Source organism: Amblyraja radiata, chromosome 33 (assembly GCF_010909765.2).
Source record: "Amblyraja radiata isolate CabotCenter1 chromosome 33, sAmbRad1.1.pri, whole genome shotgun sequence".
Classification (NCBI taxonomy): domain Eukaryota; kingdom Metazoa; phylum Chordata; class Chondrichthyes; order Rajiformes; family Rajidae; genus Amblyraja; species Amblyraja radiata.
The window spans coordinates 20,632,752-20,647,951 of record NC_045988.1 but is presented as its reverse complement, the minus strand read 5'-3'; the positions used below and the strand labels follow the sequence as shown (position 1 = coordinate 20,647,951).

General features: G+C 42.7%; 1 protein-coding gene across 3 annotated transcripts in view; it reads left to right on the top strand.

Annotated features, from left to right (window-relative positions):
- The window catches only part of pknox2 (PBX/knotted 1 homeobox 2), a 403,962-nt gene that overhangs the window by 374,324 nt on the left and 14,438 nt on the right, over positions 1–15,200 (top strand). For all 3 annotated transcript variants that reach the window (XM_033049503.1, XM_033049501.1, XM_033049502.1), the window contains one exon: positions 13,036–13,112. In XM_033049503.1, coding sequence (XP_032905394.1) covers positions 13,036–13,112 — 77 coding nt within the window. The remainder of the gene's footprint in view (positions 1–13,035; positions 13,113–15,200) is intronic.

The window sequence follows — 15,200 nt, the reverse complement described above, 5'->3', positions numbered from 1 at the left end:
CCATAGACAGCACCCTTACGCACCCACCAGTAGAACAAGACTAACTGGTGAAAGCTCGAAGGTCCGGTACACCGAACATGAGTCTTTTTTAGGCCATGGCCCAGGCCGGCCTTCTTGGAAGATACGCAAACCTCCAACATCAACCAAACCACAAACCCAAATCCGACGCCTCAACATCAATGAAGGATTTACAAAAAGAAATAAACCTGCCACTGGTAACTATGGAGGTAGGTGGGTCTGGTTCCCTACAAATTGCGGGGAGCATGGAGGTTGGGGGGAGATTACACTCCTTTCTGGATGCATGGAGTATGTTAACTACCAACACTTATATTTTAAGCAGTATCCAGGGATATACCATAGAATTTATACACAAATACAGCCCTCCAGTTCAGCATGTACCGAACCGAATGTTCGTACTTTCCGGTAAAGAAAAATCAGAAGCGCATGCTGAACTAACGCCTTCCACTACTATGGACTATTTGGGGTTCACCATTGACTCAGTTCACATGTCGGTGACTTTGCCAAAGGGAAAGGCTATAGACTTAATAGAGGCTTGCAATAACCTCATTGACATCAGTAAACCATCCATCAGATTGGTAGCAAAAGTAATTGGCAAAATGGTGGCTGCTTTTCCAGCCACACAATTCGGACCTTTACATTACCAAAATTTACAGAGCAAAAATACGAGCACTCAAAATTAATGCTGGTCATTTTGACAGACCAATGAAGCTACTGATCAAAGCTATAATGGAACTAAAATGGTGGATAGATAACATTCGGTTTTGTTTCAATCCAATCATTATCAGCAACCCTTCTATGGTGCTACAAACTGATGCCAGCGCACTTGGTTGGGGTTCCACCAATTCCATCTCCAGCTGTGGAGGTAGATGGACTGCACAGGAGGCATCATTACTACTAACACTGGGCATAAACTACCTGGAAATGTTGGGTGCATTCTATGGCCTAAAGTCATATTGTACTGGGTCATATCACCAGCATGTTAGACTACAGATTGACAATACCACTGTGGTAGCATATATCAACCACATGGGTGGAAACAAATCGACATCATGTGACAATCTGGCTAATACAATTTGGCAATGGTGTATCCAGAGACATATTTGGATATCAGCTACTTACCTACCAGGTAAACTAAATTTAGTGGCAGACACCAGGTCACGCAAATTTAATGAAAACACCGAATGGATGTTGAATAAAAAAGTATTTGCTGATATTACAGCACGATATGGAACACCAGATATCGATCTATTCGCATCAAGGCTTGATCACCAGTTATCAAACTATGTTTCGTGGGAACCAGACCCTGGGGCAGCGGCGACAGTTGCATTTTCGCTGCATTGGGGGAAATTGTTCCTTATGCATTCCCTCCTTTCTGCCTCATCAGTCGGATATTAAGGAAAATACAGCAAGACTCTGCGTCTGGTATTTTGGTAGTACCCGATTGGCCTACTCAACCATGGTTTCCTGTGATACTCAACATGGTATTAGAACCAAATATCACCATCCCGAATAGACCAGATTTATTGGTTCATCCCATAACAGGGGATAGCCACCCATGCCATAACTATATGGATTTATTAATTTGTAGAGTCTAAAAATACCTCTACTACAACTGGGACTGACGGACCGAACAGTGAACATGATTTCGGCGGCCCACAGACAGTCCACCAAAAAACATTATCTGGTCTATATCAGGAAATGGGAGATGTATTGTCACAAAAACAGCATCACCTACAGAGAAATGAACATCCCGTCTGTTCTGGAATTCCTGGCAGGCCTCCATTATGATGAGGGGCTCAGTTATAGTGCCATCAACTGCGCCAGAAATGCCCTATCAACTTATGGAACAGCAAGGAACAGAGCGTCAATCTGTTGGGACTCACCCACTGGTAACAAAACTTATGAGGGGAATTTTTAATACCAATCCCCCAAGAACCAGGTACTCTCAAATATGGGATGTGAGTATTGTCCTGACGATGCTCAGGAATTGGTCTCCAGCAACAGCTCTGTCCCTACATAGACTGACATTAAAAACAGTCATGCTAATGGCTTTGGTCACGGCACAAAGGGTACAGTCGTTACATAAATTAAGACTGGACAACATGACTTCTTCATCTGGAAATATTACGTTTCATATTTATGAATTAGTTAAGCAGTACAGACAGGGATCAGCAGGCCTCAATATAGAATTTAGGTCTTACCCAACAGATGATCATCTCTGTATAGTAAGACATTTGTTGTTATACATGGAGAACACGAAAATCATCAGAGGCTATGAGAAGGCACTTTTAGTCAGCCACAAGCAACCACACAAAAAAGTGACGGTCCAGACCATCTCAAGATGGCTGAAACAGGTTCTAATACAGGCTGGGGTGGATACTAATATTTTTAAATCTCATTCCACCAGGGCTGCAGCTACATCAGCAGCTATGCAGTTGGATGTACCAATGGACCAAATCCTCAAGACAGCAGGATGGTCAGGGGAAAAAACATTCCAACTATTTTATCATAAACCAGTCATTAAACCTGGAACGTTTGCAGAAACAATTTTAAGTTCTGTAATTTAATTTACCCCATAAATAGGGGCTATAATTATGTGTTAATAAATTTTCATGGATTTCAATGTCGGATTCATGTCTAAATTATGTTGACACAATTCCTCCCACAGTCATTAAGACAGATGTGATGCATGGACTCGTTTCCACGGCATGAAATCACAGAGCTTTGAAATCTTCACGTAGTCACTCACGTGACTCCGAAGTAAAATAGTAAGATTAAACGAGAACTTACCAGTTCGAAGTTTGATCATTATTTTATGAGGAGTACGTTGAGGGAATACGTGCCCTCTGCTCCCACCCATGATCATATACTCAACTGGTATTTCTTCTCTAATCTTACTATGTTCAGTCATTACAGTTATCTGTGATTTCACACCGCTGCTTTGAAGAATGACACGCATGCGTCCTGGCGGGGTTCTTCACGTATTCCCTCAACGTACTCCTCATAAAATAATGATCAAACTTCGAACTGGTAAGTTCTCGTTTAATCTTACTAATTATGTGTACAGTTGCTAAGGAACCTTCCCATTGCTCTCCATCAAGCAGATGAAAGAGCTACAAGGGGAAGTGTCACTTGACAGATGTGCAGAGTGTGAACGGTGTCAGGAGGCTGCACTCTGGCCTATTATTCTACTGATCTGATACTCTGTGAGGGATCCTCTTGACCACATTCTGATAGGGCCGTTCTTTTAAAGCTCAACACAACTCCCGCGGCCCTGAGATGTTATTGAGGTTTCATTTAAAGGTCAATTGTTGACAATCATTACATAGAACAGTACAGCACAGGAATGGGCCTCTTGGGCCACAATGTATGTGCCAAAGACGATACAAGATAAACGAATCTCATCGGTTTGCACATAGTCATGGGGTCAAACAAAGTGGAAACAGGCCCTTTGGCCCAATTTACCCACCGTTGAGCAACATGGCCCATCTACACTTAATCTGCCTGCGTTTGGCCCATCTCTCTCTCAACCTATCCTATCCATGTACCTGTAATTCAAGTCAAGTCACATTTATTTATATAGCACATTAAAAAAACAACTCTCGTTGGCCAAAGTGCTTTACATTTGTTATAAGAATAGCATAAACAAACAAACTACATACATATATATATATAGCCCTCGCTCAGTGGACGTCAGGAAAGGCTTGAGAGTATAGATAAGTTTTCAGTCTTGACTTGAAGGAGTCGATGGAGGGGGCAGTTCTGATGGGAAAGGGGATGCTGTTCCACAGTCTAGTCTAGTAATTGGTCCATATCCCTCCATTCCGGGATCCATGTGTTTATGTAAAAGCCTCTTAAATGCCACTGTCCTTTCAGCTCCCATCACCACCCCCGGCAGTGCATTGCAGGCACTCGCCAACATCTGCGTAAAAATACACATCTCCTTTAAACTTTGCCCCTTTCACCTTAAAGCTATGGACTCTAGTCTTTGACATTTCCATCCAGGAAGAAAGGTTCTGATGGTCTATCCTAGTTATGCCTATCGTAATTGTATACACTTAACAACCCTCCCCTCAACCTCTTTTGCTATAAAGAAAACAATCTGTTTATCAAATGCTCGTTGTAGCTTTTGACCTGCTGAGTTCCTCCAGGATTTTTTTTGTCTAACATTCTGGTAAATCTCTTCTGCACCTTCTCCACATCCTTCCTGTAATGGGGCGACCAGAACTGTACACAATATTCCAAATGCAGTCTAACCATAGTCTTATAGAGTTTCAACATGACTTCTTGACCCATATACTCAATGCCTGGCCAATGAAGGCAAGTATTCTAATAGGGCATGGTTAGACAAAAGTGCTGGAGAAACTCAGCGGGCGTGGCAACATCTATGGAGCGAAGAAGGGTTACGGCCCGAAACGTTGCCTATTTCCTTCGCTCCATGGATGCTGCCGCACCCGCTGAGTTTCTCCAGCACTTCTGTCTACCTTCGATTTTCCAGCATCTGCAGTTAATTCTTAAATATTCTAATAGGGCTATTTTTTTCCCGCTCAACCAAACTCCTGGGGTCTTTTGGTGTTTACTGAGTTTTCATTTGAAGATCAGTTATTGACTATCATTACATGGCCAGCTTACACTGAATATATTGTAAAGGCTGGAGATGTATACATAACTCCCACCATGTTCTTAGTTCTATAAAGTTCTGTACTATTATTGAAACTCAACCCAGTGTCGATATATTTTCTGAACAGTACTGCAGAATTGTACTAGTACTGCATGCGTCCACCTGCATTTATGAAGGTCTCTGTTCAACCAAAGGTTCCTGGTTGCTCAGATGACAGATTGTCCAGGATGTAAATCTTCCTGTCATAAAGGTTAGTTTAGTTTGGAGATAAAGGGTGGAAACAGGCCCTTCAGCCCACTGAGTCAGCAGCGACCAGCAATCTCTGCATACTAACCCTATCCTACACACACTAGGGACAATCTTACATATATAAATTTCCACCAAGCCAACTAACCTACAAACCTATACGTCTTTGGAGAAAACCCTCGCAGGCCACGGGGAAAATGTCCAAACTCCATACAGACAAGCACACGTAGTCAGGATCGAACCTGGGTCTCTGGCACTGTAAGGCAGTAACTCCTCCACTACGCCATTGTGCCACCTACAATGTGGTCTCATTGCATGTCTGGCCAGTCCACTGTTGATTGTGATGTTGCAAGTAAAACAGTGGCACATTACAGCTTTCACGAGCAGGTTATTGCCAGTAAAATTGCTGATATTGATTCCTCAGGTGTTTATACTTCAATCACAGCATTTGTCTGCAAGTGGCCTTAATGAATCCACTCAGTTGGAATGAACGAGTCCTGTTTGTTTCCTAAGGGATCAACATAACCACATCTGTTTATGAGGAAGCAAAATCCACTGCTCACTGTGAACCACTGGCATTTATTACTGCTTTAAGCAATGGACCCTTGGGTGACAATTTAGTTTTAGTTTAGCTCAGCTTAGTTTATTGTCACGTGTACCGAGGAACAATGAAAAGCTTTTGTTGCATGCTAACCGTTTGACAGAAAGACAATACATGATTACAATTGAGCCATTTACAGTGTGTAGACACATGATAAGGGATCGACACAAAAAGCTGGAGTAACTCAGCGGGACATGCAGCATCTCTGGAGAGGAGGAATGGGTGACGTTTTAAGTCGAGACCTTTCTTCAGACTAGTTATGGATAAGGGGAACGAGAGATATAGCCGATGATGTAGAGAGATGAAGAACAATGAATGAAATATATGTAAAAAAAGTAATGATGATAAAGGAATCCGGCCATTCTTAGCTATTTGTTGGGTGACTACGAGAAATTGGTGCGACTTGGGTGGGGGAGGGATAGAGAGAGAGGGAATGCCAGGGTTACTTGAAATTAGAGAAATTATACCGCTGGGCTGTAAGTTGCCCAAGTGAAATGAGATGCTGTTCCTATACATGATAAGGGAATAGTGTTTATTGCAAAGTTGGAATAGATATTGAAGAGTGTGGAGCGATTATAATATGAGTTTGTAGAACTGCTTCTGTGGCTAGCACGCAAATAGCCGCCAGGGTTGGATGCCATCCATTCAGTCCCTGTTCAGCAAGGCGAGGGCTGCTGCAGTCGCGGCACGATGGAACCTCTGCCGTCCCCCTCTCCCCATGGGCTCCTGTTGGTTGAGTTTCCAAGTCCAGCTGTCCAAGTCATTTAGAAGAATGAGGGGGGACCTCATTGAAACCAACCAAATAGTGAAAGGCCTGGATAGAGTGGCTGTGGAGAGGATGGCCACATTTTTTAATTTGTTTGCTGTTATGTCTGCAGGGAACGAAATTTCGATCAAACTTTTGTTTGTTTAAATGACAATAAAAGGCATTCCACTGTTTCCACTAGTGGGAGAGGCTAGGTCCAGGGGTCATAGCCTCAGAATAAAATGTTGTATCTTTAGAAAGGAGATGATTCAGAATTTCTTTAGTCAGAGGGTGGTGAATCTGTGGAATCGGCTGTGGAGACCATAGATACATAGACAATAGGTGCAGGTGTAGGCCATTCGGCCCTCCGAGCCAGCGCCGCCATTCAATGTGATCATGGCTGATCATCCTCAATTAGTACCCCGTTCCTGCCTTCTCCCCATACCCCTTCATTCTGCTAGCCCTAAGAGCTCCATCTAACTCTCTTTTGAATTCATCCGGTGAATCAGCCTCCACTGCCTTCTGAGGCAGAGAATTCCTCAAATTCACAACTCTCTGTGTGAAAAAGTTTTTCCGCATCTCAGTTCTAAATGGCCTGCCCCTTATCCAAGTCGCTGGATATTTTTAAGGCAGAGATTGACAGATTCTTGGTTAGTACGGGTGTCAAGGGTTTTGGGGAGAAGGCAGGAGAATGGGGTTGTGATGGAAAGATAGGTTAGCCATGATTGAATGGTAGTCGACTTGATGGGCCGAAAAGTCTTGCTCTTCTCCTAGAACTTATGCACTGCGGGGACTGACATTGCTGCGGCACTTGTTGGCTGGTAAAAATAAGCATAATCTCCTGAAGAATGGATATGAACCCATTTATGGTGCACGTGAACTTGTCTCTGTCCCTCTGTCAGGACCTCTCACAGGACTCTTATGAGATGTGGGCTCATTGTGCCGATTTTAATCGCTCTTTTAAAAACATATTTAACTGACAAGTATAAGGCTCAACAGAACAATTGCCAGAAAATAAACAACAGTGGCATCATTTGTCTGTTTTTTCAAAAATTACTACGCCTTTCATTTTTGAAAGGTTGAAGTTTGAGGCTTGAAGCCCTGATGCAGAGTGATATACGAGGTTAGAGAACTGCTTGACAGATTCTCCTATACATTACTTCAGGCCCCAATTACCACTGATTCATGCAATTAGAAGACTTCATGGGCTTGTGGGCCAGGCTTGGCTGCACATCCTAATGAGGCCCTGAAGGGGGTTAATGACAATCTTGTCCATGGACTATTGAAAGCAAGAGCCTAAGCAATTTGTACTGCTTTAGATTCCTTTAACACTTTGTATTTCTGCTGGTATTTGGCGCTGACAACAGACAGATCAGGGGCTGTGTTTCCCTCAGTGATTGTGAAGGATGCCTGTTATAATGATGCCTTGCAACAAATTAATTTTTAATTTAATTAAAAGTTATTAAGATTTCTCAGTCTTGATTGTACAGTGAGATGTGCCCCTAACATTTGACTGAAGGGAACACTGTAAACAAATTGAAAACACTCAGAAAGCAAGGCCACTGAATCACACACCTTTTACCATGCTGTTGTGATGATATAGAGGCATACAGCAGGGAAACAGGCCCTTCGGTCCAACTTGCCTATGCTGGCCAAGATGCCCATCTACACTAGTCCCACCTGCCCGCATTTGACACATAACCATTCTAAACCTTTCGTATCCATGTATCTGTCCAAGTGTATTTTTAAATTAATTTGTGTGGAGTTATGTTCACAATTGTGATAATTGAATGTTAGTTTTTTTTTTTAAAGGACCAAGGTTGTTCATATTTCCAACCTCTGTTATCGCATCAGTTAGCACAAGTGAACATATCCCAAGGTTGAGCTCATGTAAGTCAACCCTATGAAGCTCTTACAAATATTTGCAAAAATAAGTCAGGACAGCACCCAAATATAAGCTATAAGAGAACCAGACACATCTCCATTGATCCCAAATGGATATGATGGCGGTACAGTGGTTAAGCAGCTAGAGAAGTAGCCCATTCAAGCAGCCCATAGAGGTGTGTTCAAATCCTACCATGTCACCTGTGGAATTACAATTCAGTTTAAAATGAAACAACCTGGAATTAAGAAAGACTTATTAATGATGATCATGAATTTAAAGATTATCTGAGAGTTAACCATGATGATGGTTGCAAATTGGAAGCTTCAAGTCAACTGTACATACACTTACTCAAGGTCATCCCATCTGAAGAGGTAGATAGATGCCTCCAACATTACAACACTCCATCTACACTGCAGTGAAGTGTTGGTCAATATGATGAACTCAAGTATCAAGTTTCACCTACAGATTGGCTCTGAAGTGAATGAACTAACTGTTGCTCAATTGTTTACTAAGAGATTTGTTGCTTCACATCTTGGTGTGATCAACATGTACTGTACTTCATAGAATCATAGAATCATAGAAAGTAGGTGCGAGAGTAGACCACCAGGTCCGTCGAGCCCGCACCGCCATTCGCTCATGGCTGAACACTAAACAGACACCCTTACCCACAAACAGTAGACACAAGACACAGAACACAAGACACTACCCTCCCCTTTATACCTCTATCTCCCCTCTCCACCCCAAGAACCGCGTGATCTCCTGGGGGAGGCAAAAAAACGGATAAAAACCCAGGTCCAATTCGGGAAAAAAATCCGGGAAATTCCGACCCCAATCCAGGCGATCGACATTTGTCCAGGAGATCACTCAGGTCTTACTTACTTCCATCAGGGGGATCATTGTCAATGGGAGGCTGAAGGCTGTAGACAAATCTCACAACTTAATAGGCCACAGTTCCAAACATTTTCCCTACAGCCCTTCCTGAAAAGAGGCACACCAATTGCCACCCTCCAATCCTCTGGCACCTCTCCTATATTTAAGGACATAAATTTCAACCAGGGCTCCCGCAATTTCCTCTCTAGTTTCCCTCGGATATATCTGATCAGGCCCCGTTGATTCATCTACCTTCAAATACGACAGTACCTTCAGTACTTCCTCGACGGTAACCCTGACTGCTCTCATGACACTTCCAGTGACCGCTCCAATTTCCTCCGTCCTGCAGTCTTTCTCCTCGGTAAATACAGAGGAGAAATACTCATTGAGGACCTGGCCCATCTCCTGTTACTCCACATCAGTGACCACTTTTATTCCTGAGAGGTCCCACTCTCTAGTTATCCTTTTCCCCCTTATGTATTTGTAAAATCTTTTGGGATTGTCTTTTATGCTACCCATCAGAGCTATCTCCTGGCCTCTTTTTACCCTTCTGCTCTCCTTTTTTAGTTTGCTCCTTAGTTTCCGAAACTCCTCTTGGGATGCACTTGATCCCAGCTGCCTATACCTGTCCCATGCATCCTTCTTGTTTTTGACTAAAGTCGCAATTTCCCTCGACAGCCAAGCTTCCTTACATTTGCCTGCTTTGCCCTTCACTTTAACGGGGACATACACATCCTGAGCTTTCGTCCGCACACTTTTAAAAACATCCCACTTGCCTGATCTTCCTTTCCCCTCAAATAACCTGCTCCAATCAACTTGAGCTAGACCTTCTCTCATACCCTCAAAGTTGGCCTTACCCCAGTTGAGCATTTTAACACGTGGACCCTCTCTGTCCCGATCCATAGCTATCTTAAACCTAATCGACTGTGGTCACTGTTCCCAAAAGGCTCCTCCACACACACACTTCATTAACTTGCCCTTCCCAATTTCCCAATACTAGATCTAGCGTTGCCCTCTCACGTGTGGGAGCCTCCACATACTGTTTAAGAAAACTCTCCTGAACACTTTTGAGGAATTGCGCCCCATCTAAACCCTTCACGCTATGATTTTCCCAGTCTATATTGGGAAAGTTGAAATCCCCAACTACAACAACCTTATTTGACCTGCAGCTGACTGCAATCTCCCGGCACATTTGCTCTTCTAATTCCCGTTGTGGGGTCTGTAGTACATCCCCAACAAGGTGATCATCCCTTTCGTGGTCCTCAGCTCCACCCATATAGCCTCACTAGACGAACTGTCCGTAATGTCACCTCTGAACACAGCTGTGATATCCTCCTTAACCAACAAAGCAACAGAGAGTCATAAGTTATACAGCACAGATACAGGCCCTTCAGCCCAACTTGTCCAAGGTGCTCCTTCTAAGCTAATTGCATTTGGTCCAGATCCACCTAAACCTTTCCTACCCATGTACCTGCCTAAGTGTCTTTCAAATGTTATAGTTGAAGTTGTTAAAGAGTGCAAAGCAGTAAAATTGTAGTGAGGGAACTCCAACTGTAACTTCAACAAAGAAAACCACCAACCTTGGATCTCCGTAACTAATCCAATTGAAGGACGGCAAATAAGCAAGGCAAAGAATGGAGCATGGATTAAATGTCAGATCAAATAAAGAAACTGGAGACAAATGGTTTAAAGAAGCAAGAAAAAAAACATTATTTCAATTTTTAAGATCTCCACACTGAAAGGCAAATAATTAATACTTTCCAACCCTTTTTAACAGGGTAGTATTTTATGCATCAAACTGGGCAGTTAGAGGTGAATTGGTAATTCACATTATAACTCGTCTACCTCACGAATAAACTAATTGAATGTGTTTCAGTTGTGATATAGTTTCCAAATCTGTGATAGAACAATGCAGCAATGACTAATATTCAGATTCAGAGGGTAGCACAGTAGCACAGCGGTTGAGTTGCTGCCTTACAGCACCTGGGTTCAATGCTGACCACGGAGTTGCACATTCTCCTGTATTGGGACTGCATGTGTGGTGTTTGCACATTCTCCCTGTGACCGCGTGGGTTTTCTCCGGGTGCTCCGGTTTGCTACCACATCCCAAAACCCAACAGGTTTGTCAGTTAATTGGCTTCTGTAAATTGTCCCTTGTGTGTAGGATAGAAATAGTGTATGGGTGATCATTGACCAGCGTGGGCCGAAAAGCCTGTTTCCATGCTTTATCTCTATACTATACCAACTTAAACTAAACTACAGTCTTTAACCATGCCTGGTTACTATAATGTTTGCATATAATGACAGAGCTGGGTTTCTCTGACATTTTGATACCTATTTTGATGACTATTTTCAGTGAAAATGTTCTGCTGCATACATGTTGAAGAGATATCATTTTCACATTTTGGACAGTCCTTATCTCATACCAGGGAGTGGAATCCTGATACTGAATTGCGAACTGGTCTATGTAATTAGTTTTTGTAAAGGAGCATAGCAAACTGTACGTGGAATAACATTAACAAAATTAACTTAATTTTTAAAGTTATCTGTTTTTTTGGGGAGCTGTATTTTGCTGAAATGGAACATTGTGTTACATTCAATTAGCTTGACTTTGACATCCTGAACAAAAAGATTGGTTGCATGAATTATAGTCCTTATATAGCACAAGGGACACAATATCCAGTGTTTTGATGAAGTAGGTGAACAAACAGTTAACTTCTCCAAGAATGATAGAAAAATCAATTGATGAATCGTGTGTCACAGTGCCGCAGCTGTAGAGTTGCTGCCTTAAAGAACCTGAGACCCTGGATCGATCCTGACTAAGGGTGCTGTCTGTATGGACATTTGTACGTTCTCCATGTGACAGCATGCTCCGGTTTCCTCCCACATTCCAAAGACACGCAGGTGTGTAGGTTAATTGGCTTTGGTGAAGTTGTATATTGTCCCTACTATGTAGGATAGTGCTAGTGTATCGCTGGTCGGCTCAGACTTGATGCATTGAAGGACCTGTTTCCACGCTGTAATTTCTGAAGTCTGAAGTTTAATGATAGAATGCATTTGGTGAATTCACAGTAAATTAAGAACAGAAAATGAACTAAAGCGAATAAATAGATTTAGAGAAAGAGGAAAATGGAGAGGGACGAAGAAAGAAAATATAATAAATATAATAAAGAGGAACTGCAGACACTGGTTCATCTGAAGAAGGGTCCTGATCCAAAATATCAACTATCCATTTTCTCCAGAGATGCTGCCACTGAGTTACTCCAGCATTTGTGTCCATATCAAGTAAGAAAATAATTTTTTTGACCCTCTGGAAAACAACAAATCGTAAACTGAAGGAATGAGACTCAACACATGAATCTCTTAATTGCTGGGCTACAGGGGATGATTAGTAGTAACACATTGTTAAAACAAGTACTTTTTAACAATAATTACTGTATAGTAAACAAGCAAGAATTATTCGACGGTTACAAAAAACTTTATGAAATTCCCGTTCCACAAAAGTTGTACCAAATTAGTCCAATGGCCAGCTATTTGAAGATAGACACAAAAAGCTGGAGTAACTCAGCGGGTCAGGCTGCATCTCTGGAGAAAAGGAATAGGTGACGTTTCGAGTTGAGACCCTTTACACTTCACAGGTTAGCTCTTCCTTACGATGTTGGAGTCTTGGTGCACATTGATTTAAAATTCTGTATTGTGTATTTCCTTTCTCCCTTCTCTTAATCTCTGCCACTTGCCCCAAAGAATGCTGAATTCAAAAATGCATTTGTCCTCAATGCTCCGTTGATCAGAGGAGATCAGATCACAAGCTCTTCTTATCTGATAAGTCTGTTACTTTGCTTTAATTACAAAAGTTTAAAGAGTGCTCAATTCCTTCAGGGACTCTGGAGTGCAGACTGGAGCCAGAGTGAGTAACGCTTCCCCCGCCAGTGTAGGCTGGGGCAGCTGTGCCGTCTCCACAGTGGGTTTTACTGTGAGAACTTGCCACTGTCGGGCCCATAAACTGGTGCAGCTGTTCTGACAGAGCTTGTTGTTATTCTCCTCAGCATCCGTACCCGACAGAGGACGAGAAGAGACAGATCGCCGGCCAAACGAATCTCACACTCTTACAGGTCAACAACTGGTAAGAGCCACTTGAAATGTATGCCTCGTTGATGACAGATCGATAGAGTGCATTGTTTTATTTCCATACTTTAATGAGCCCGTGTCATCCTTGGAGAAGAACACACTGACAGGAGAATAATGAGGTGTGGGAGAGCAGGGGTTACAAATTCTTGCTTCAGGCCTGCAAATTCAGTAATCTGATGGAAGAAATCCCCACTGACCTGGCTGAGGTCAGCTCATTCTGTACAGACACACTTCAGTTGAGAACCTTCCCTTTATATTTTTGATTTCAATAATTAAAGAATTTAAACCCGTGTTCTCAAGAGTTCTCATCGACTGACCCTGAATGTAACAAGGGTGTAATGCAGAGTCAAGTGAGTAATGTGACTGCAGACAACTTGGTTTACGAGGAAATCCAGGGATTTCAGTGGGATTTATTATATTGGGCTCTGCTCTCCGTTCTCAGATTGATAAACTCCTTAACTCTTCCAGACCTTTGTCCATGTACGACGAATATATCAGGAATACTGTTTAATGTGATCATTAGGGATGTGCCTGGTATACACAGAGCAGAGGAAATTCCTCATCTGCTGTTAAGAGAAGTACAGTTCAATATTAATTGAAATTTACAAGCTTGGTTTAATTTCAAAGTGTTTCCTTAGAAACAGCGGGCGAAGTCTTCCTGGGAATTTATGGCTAATCTTCATCTTCTGTCATCATGACAGAATGTGTGCTAAAGTATCCAGCGCACTGGTCGGTGTGCCCATACATAACACTCCTGGTTTCTGACTGTTTAAATTAAACTTTAAATCGAATTTGCAGATTACTTCTGGTTGGGGAAAGGTATGGCAGACAGGATAATTGAAATTTATGGCACAGGAAGAGGCCATTTGCCTGACCATGTCTACGTTTTAGTTTTTGGTTTTAGACATACAGCGTGGAAACAGGCTCTTCTCCGCACCGAGTCCACGCTGACCTACAATCAGTGCTACACTACACAATGGGAACAATTTACAGAAGCCAATAAACCTGCAAACCTGCATGTCTTCGGAGTGTGGGAGGAAACCGGAGCACCTGAAGGAAACCCACGCAGTCACAAGAGAATGTTCAAACTCTGCACACACGGCACCCATAGTCAGGATTGAACCTGGGTCTCATTGGCTCTTTGACAGGATTGCCCAAATGGTCATAGCAAAAGGATTTGAGTATACGAGCAGGGAGGTTCTACTGCAGTTGTACAGGGTCTTGGTGAGACCACACCTGGAGTATTGCGTACAGTTTTGGTCTCCTAATCTGAGGAAAGACATTCTTGCCATAGAGGGAGTACAGAGAAGGTTCACCAGACTGATTCCTGGGATGTCAGGACTTTCATATGAAGAAAGACTGGATAGACTCGGTTTGTACTCGCTAGAATTTAGAAGATTGAGGGGGGATCTTATAGAAACGTACAAAATTCTTAAGGGGTTGGACAGATGCAGGAAGATTGTTCCCGATGTTGGGGAAGTCCAGAACAAGGGGTCACAGTTTAAGGATAAAGGGGAAATCTTTTAGGACCGAGATGAGGAAAACTTTTTTCACACAAAGAGTGGTGAATCTGTGGAATTCTCTCCCGCAGAAGGTAGTTGAGGCCAGTTCATTGGCTATATTTAAGAGGGAGTTAGATGTGGCCCTTGTGGCTAAAGTGATCAGGGGGTATGGAGAGAAGGCAGGTACAGGATACTGAGTTGGATGATCAGCCATGATCATATTGAATGGCGGTGCAGGCTCGAAGGGCCGAATGGCCTACTCCTGCGCCTAATTTCTATGTTTCTATGTTTCTATGTCCTGTTTTCTGGTTCTTTACTCCTAATCCTACATTATTTTCAGCTTAGAATAACACATACGCACATCTCATTTCAACTTGTTACTGTGTCTACATCTGCCGTCCTTTCTGTCTGTGGGCTCAGGCCTTGATTTCTTGCTACAGTTACAACCGTTTTCATCATTTCCACCCAAGTTCTTTTCCGATTGACTAAACCTTGAGTCCTCAAGTTATTGGCCAGTCTCCCACTGGAAAAAAAGTTTCTCATTTAAGCCCCTGTCCCACTTTCCCGAGTTACTCACGAAT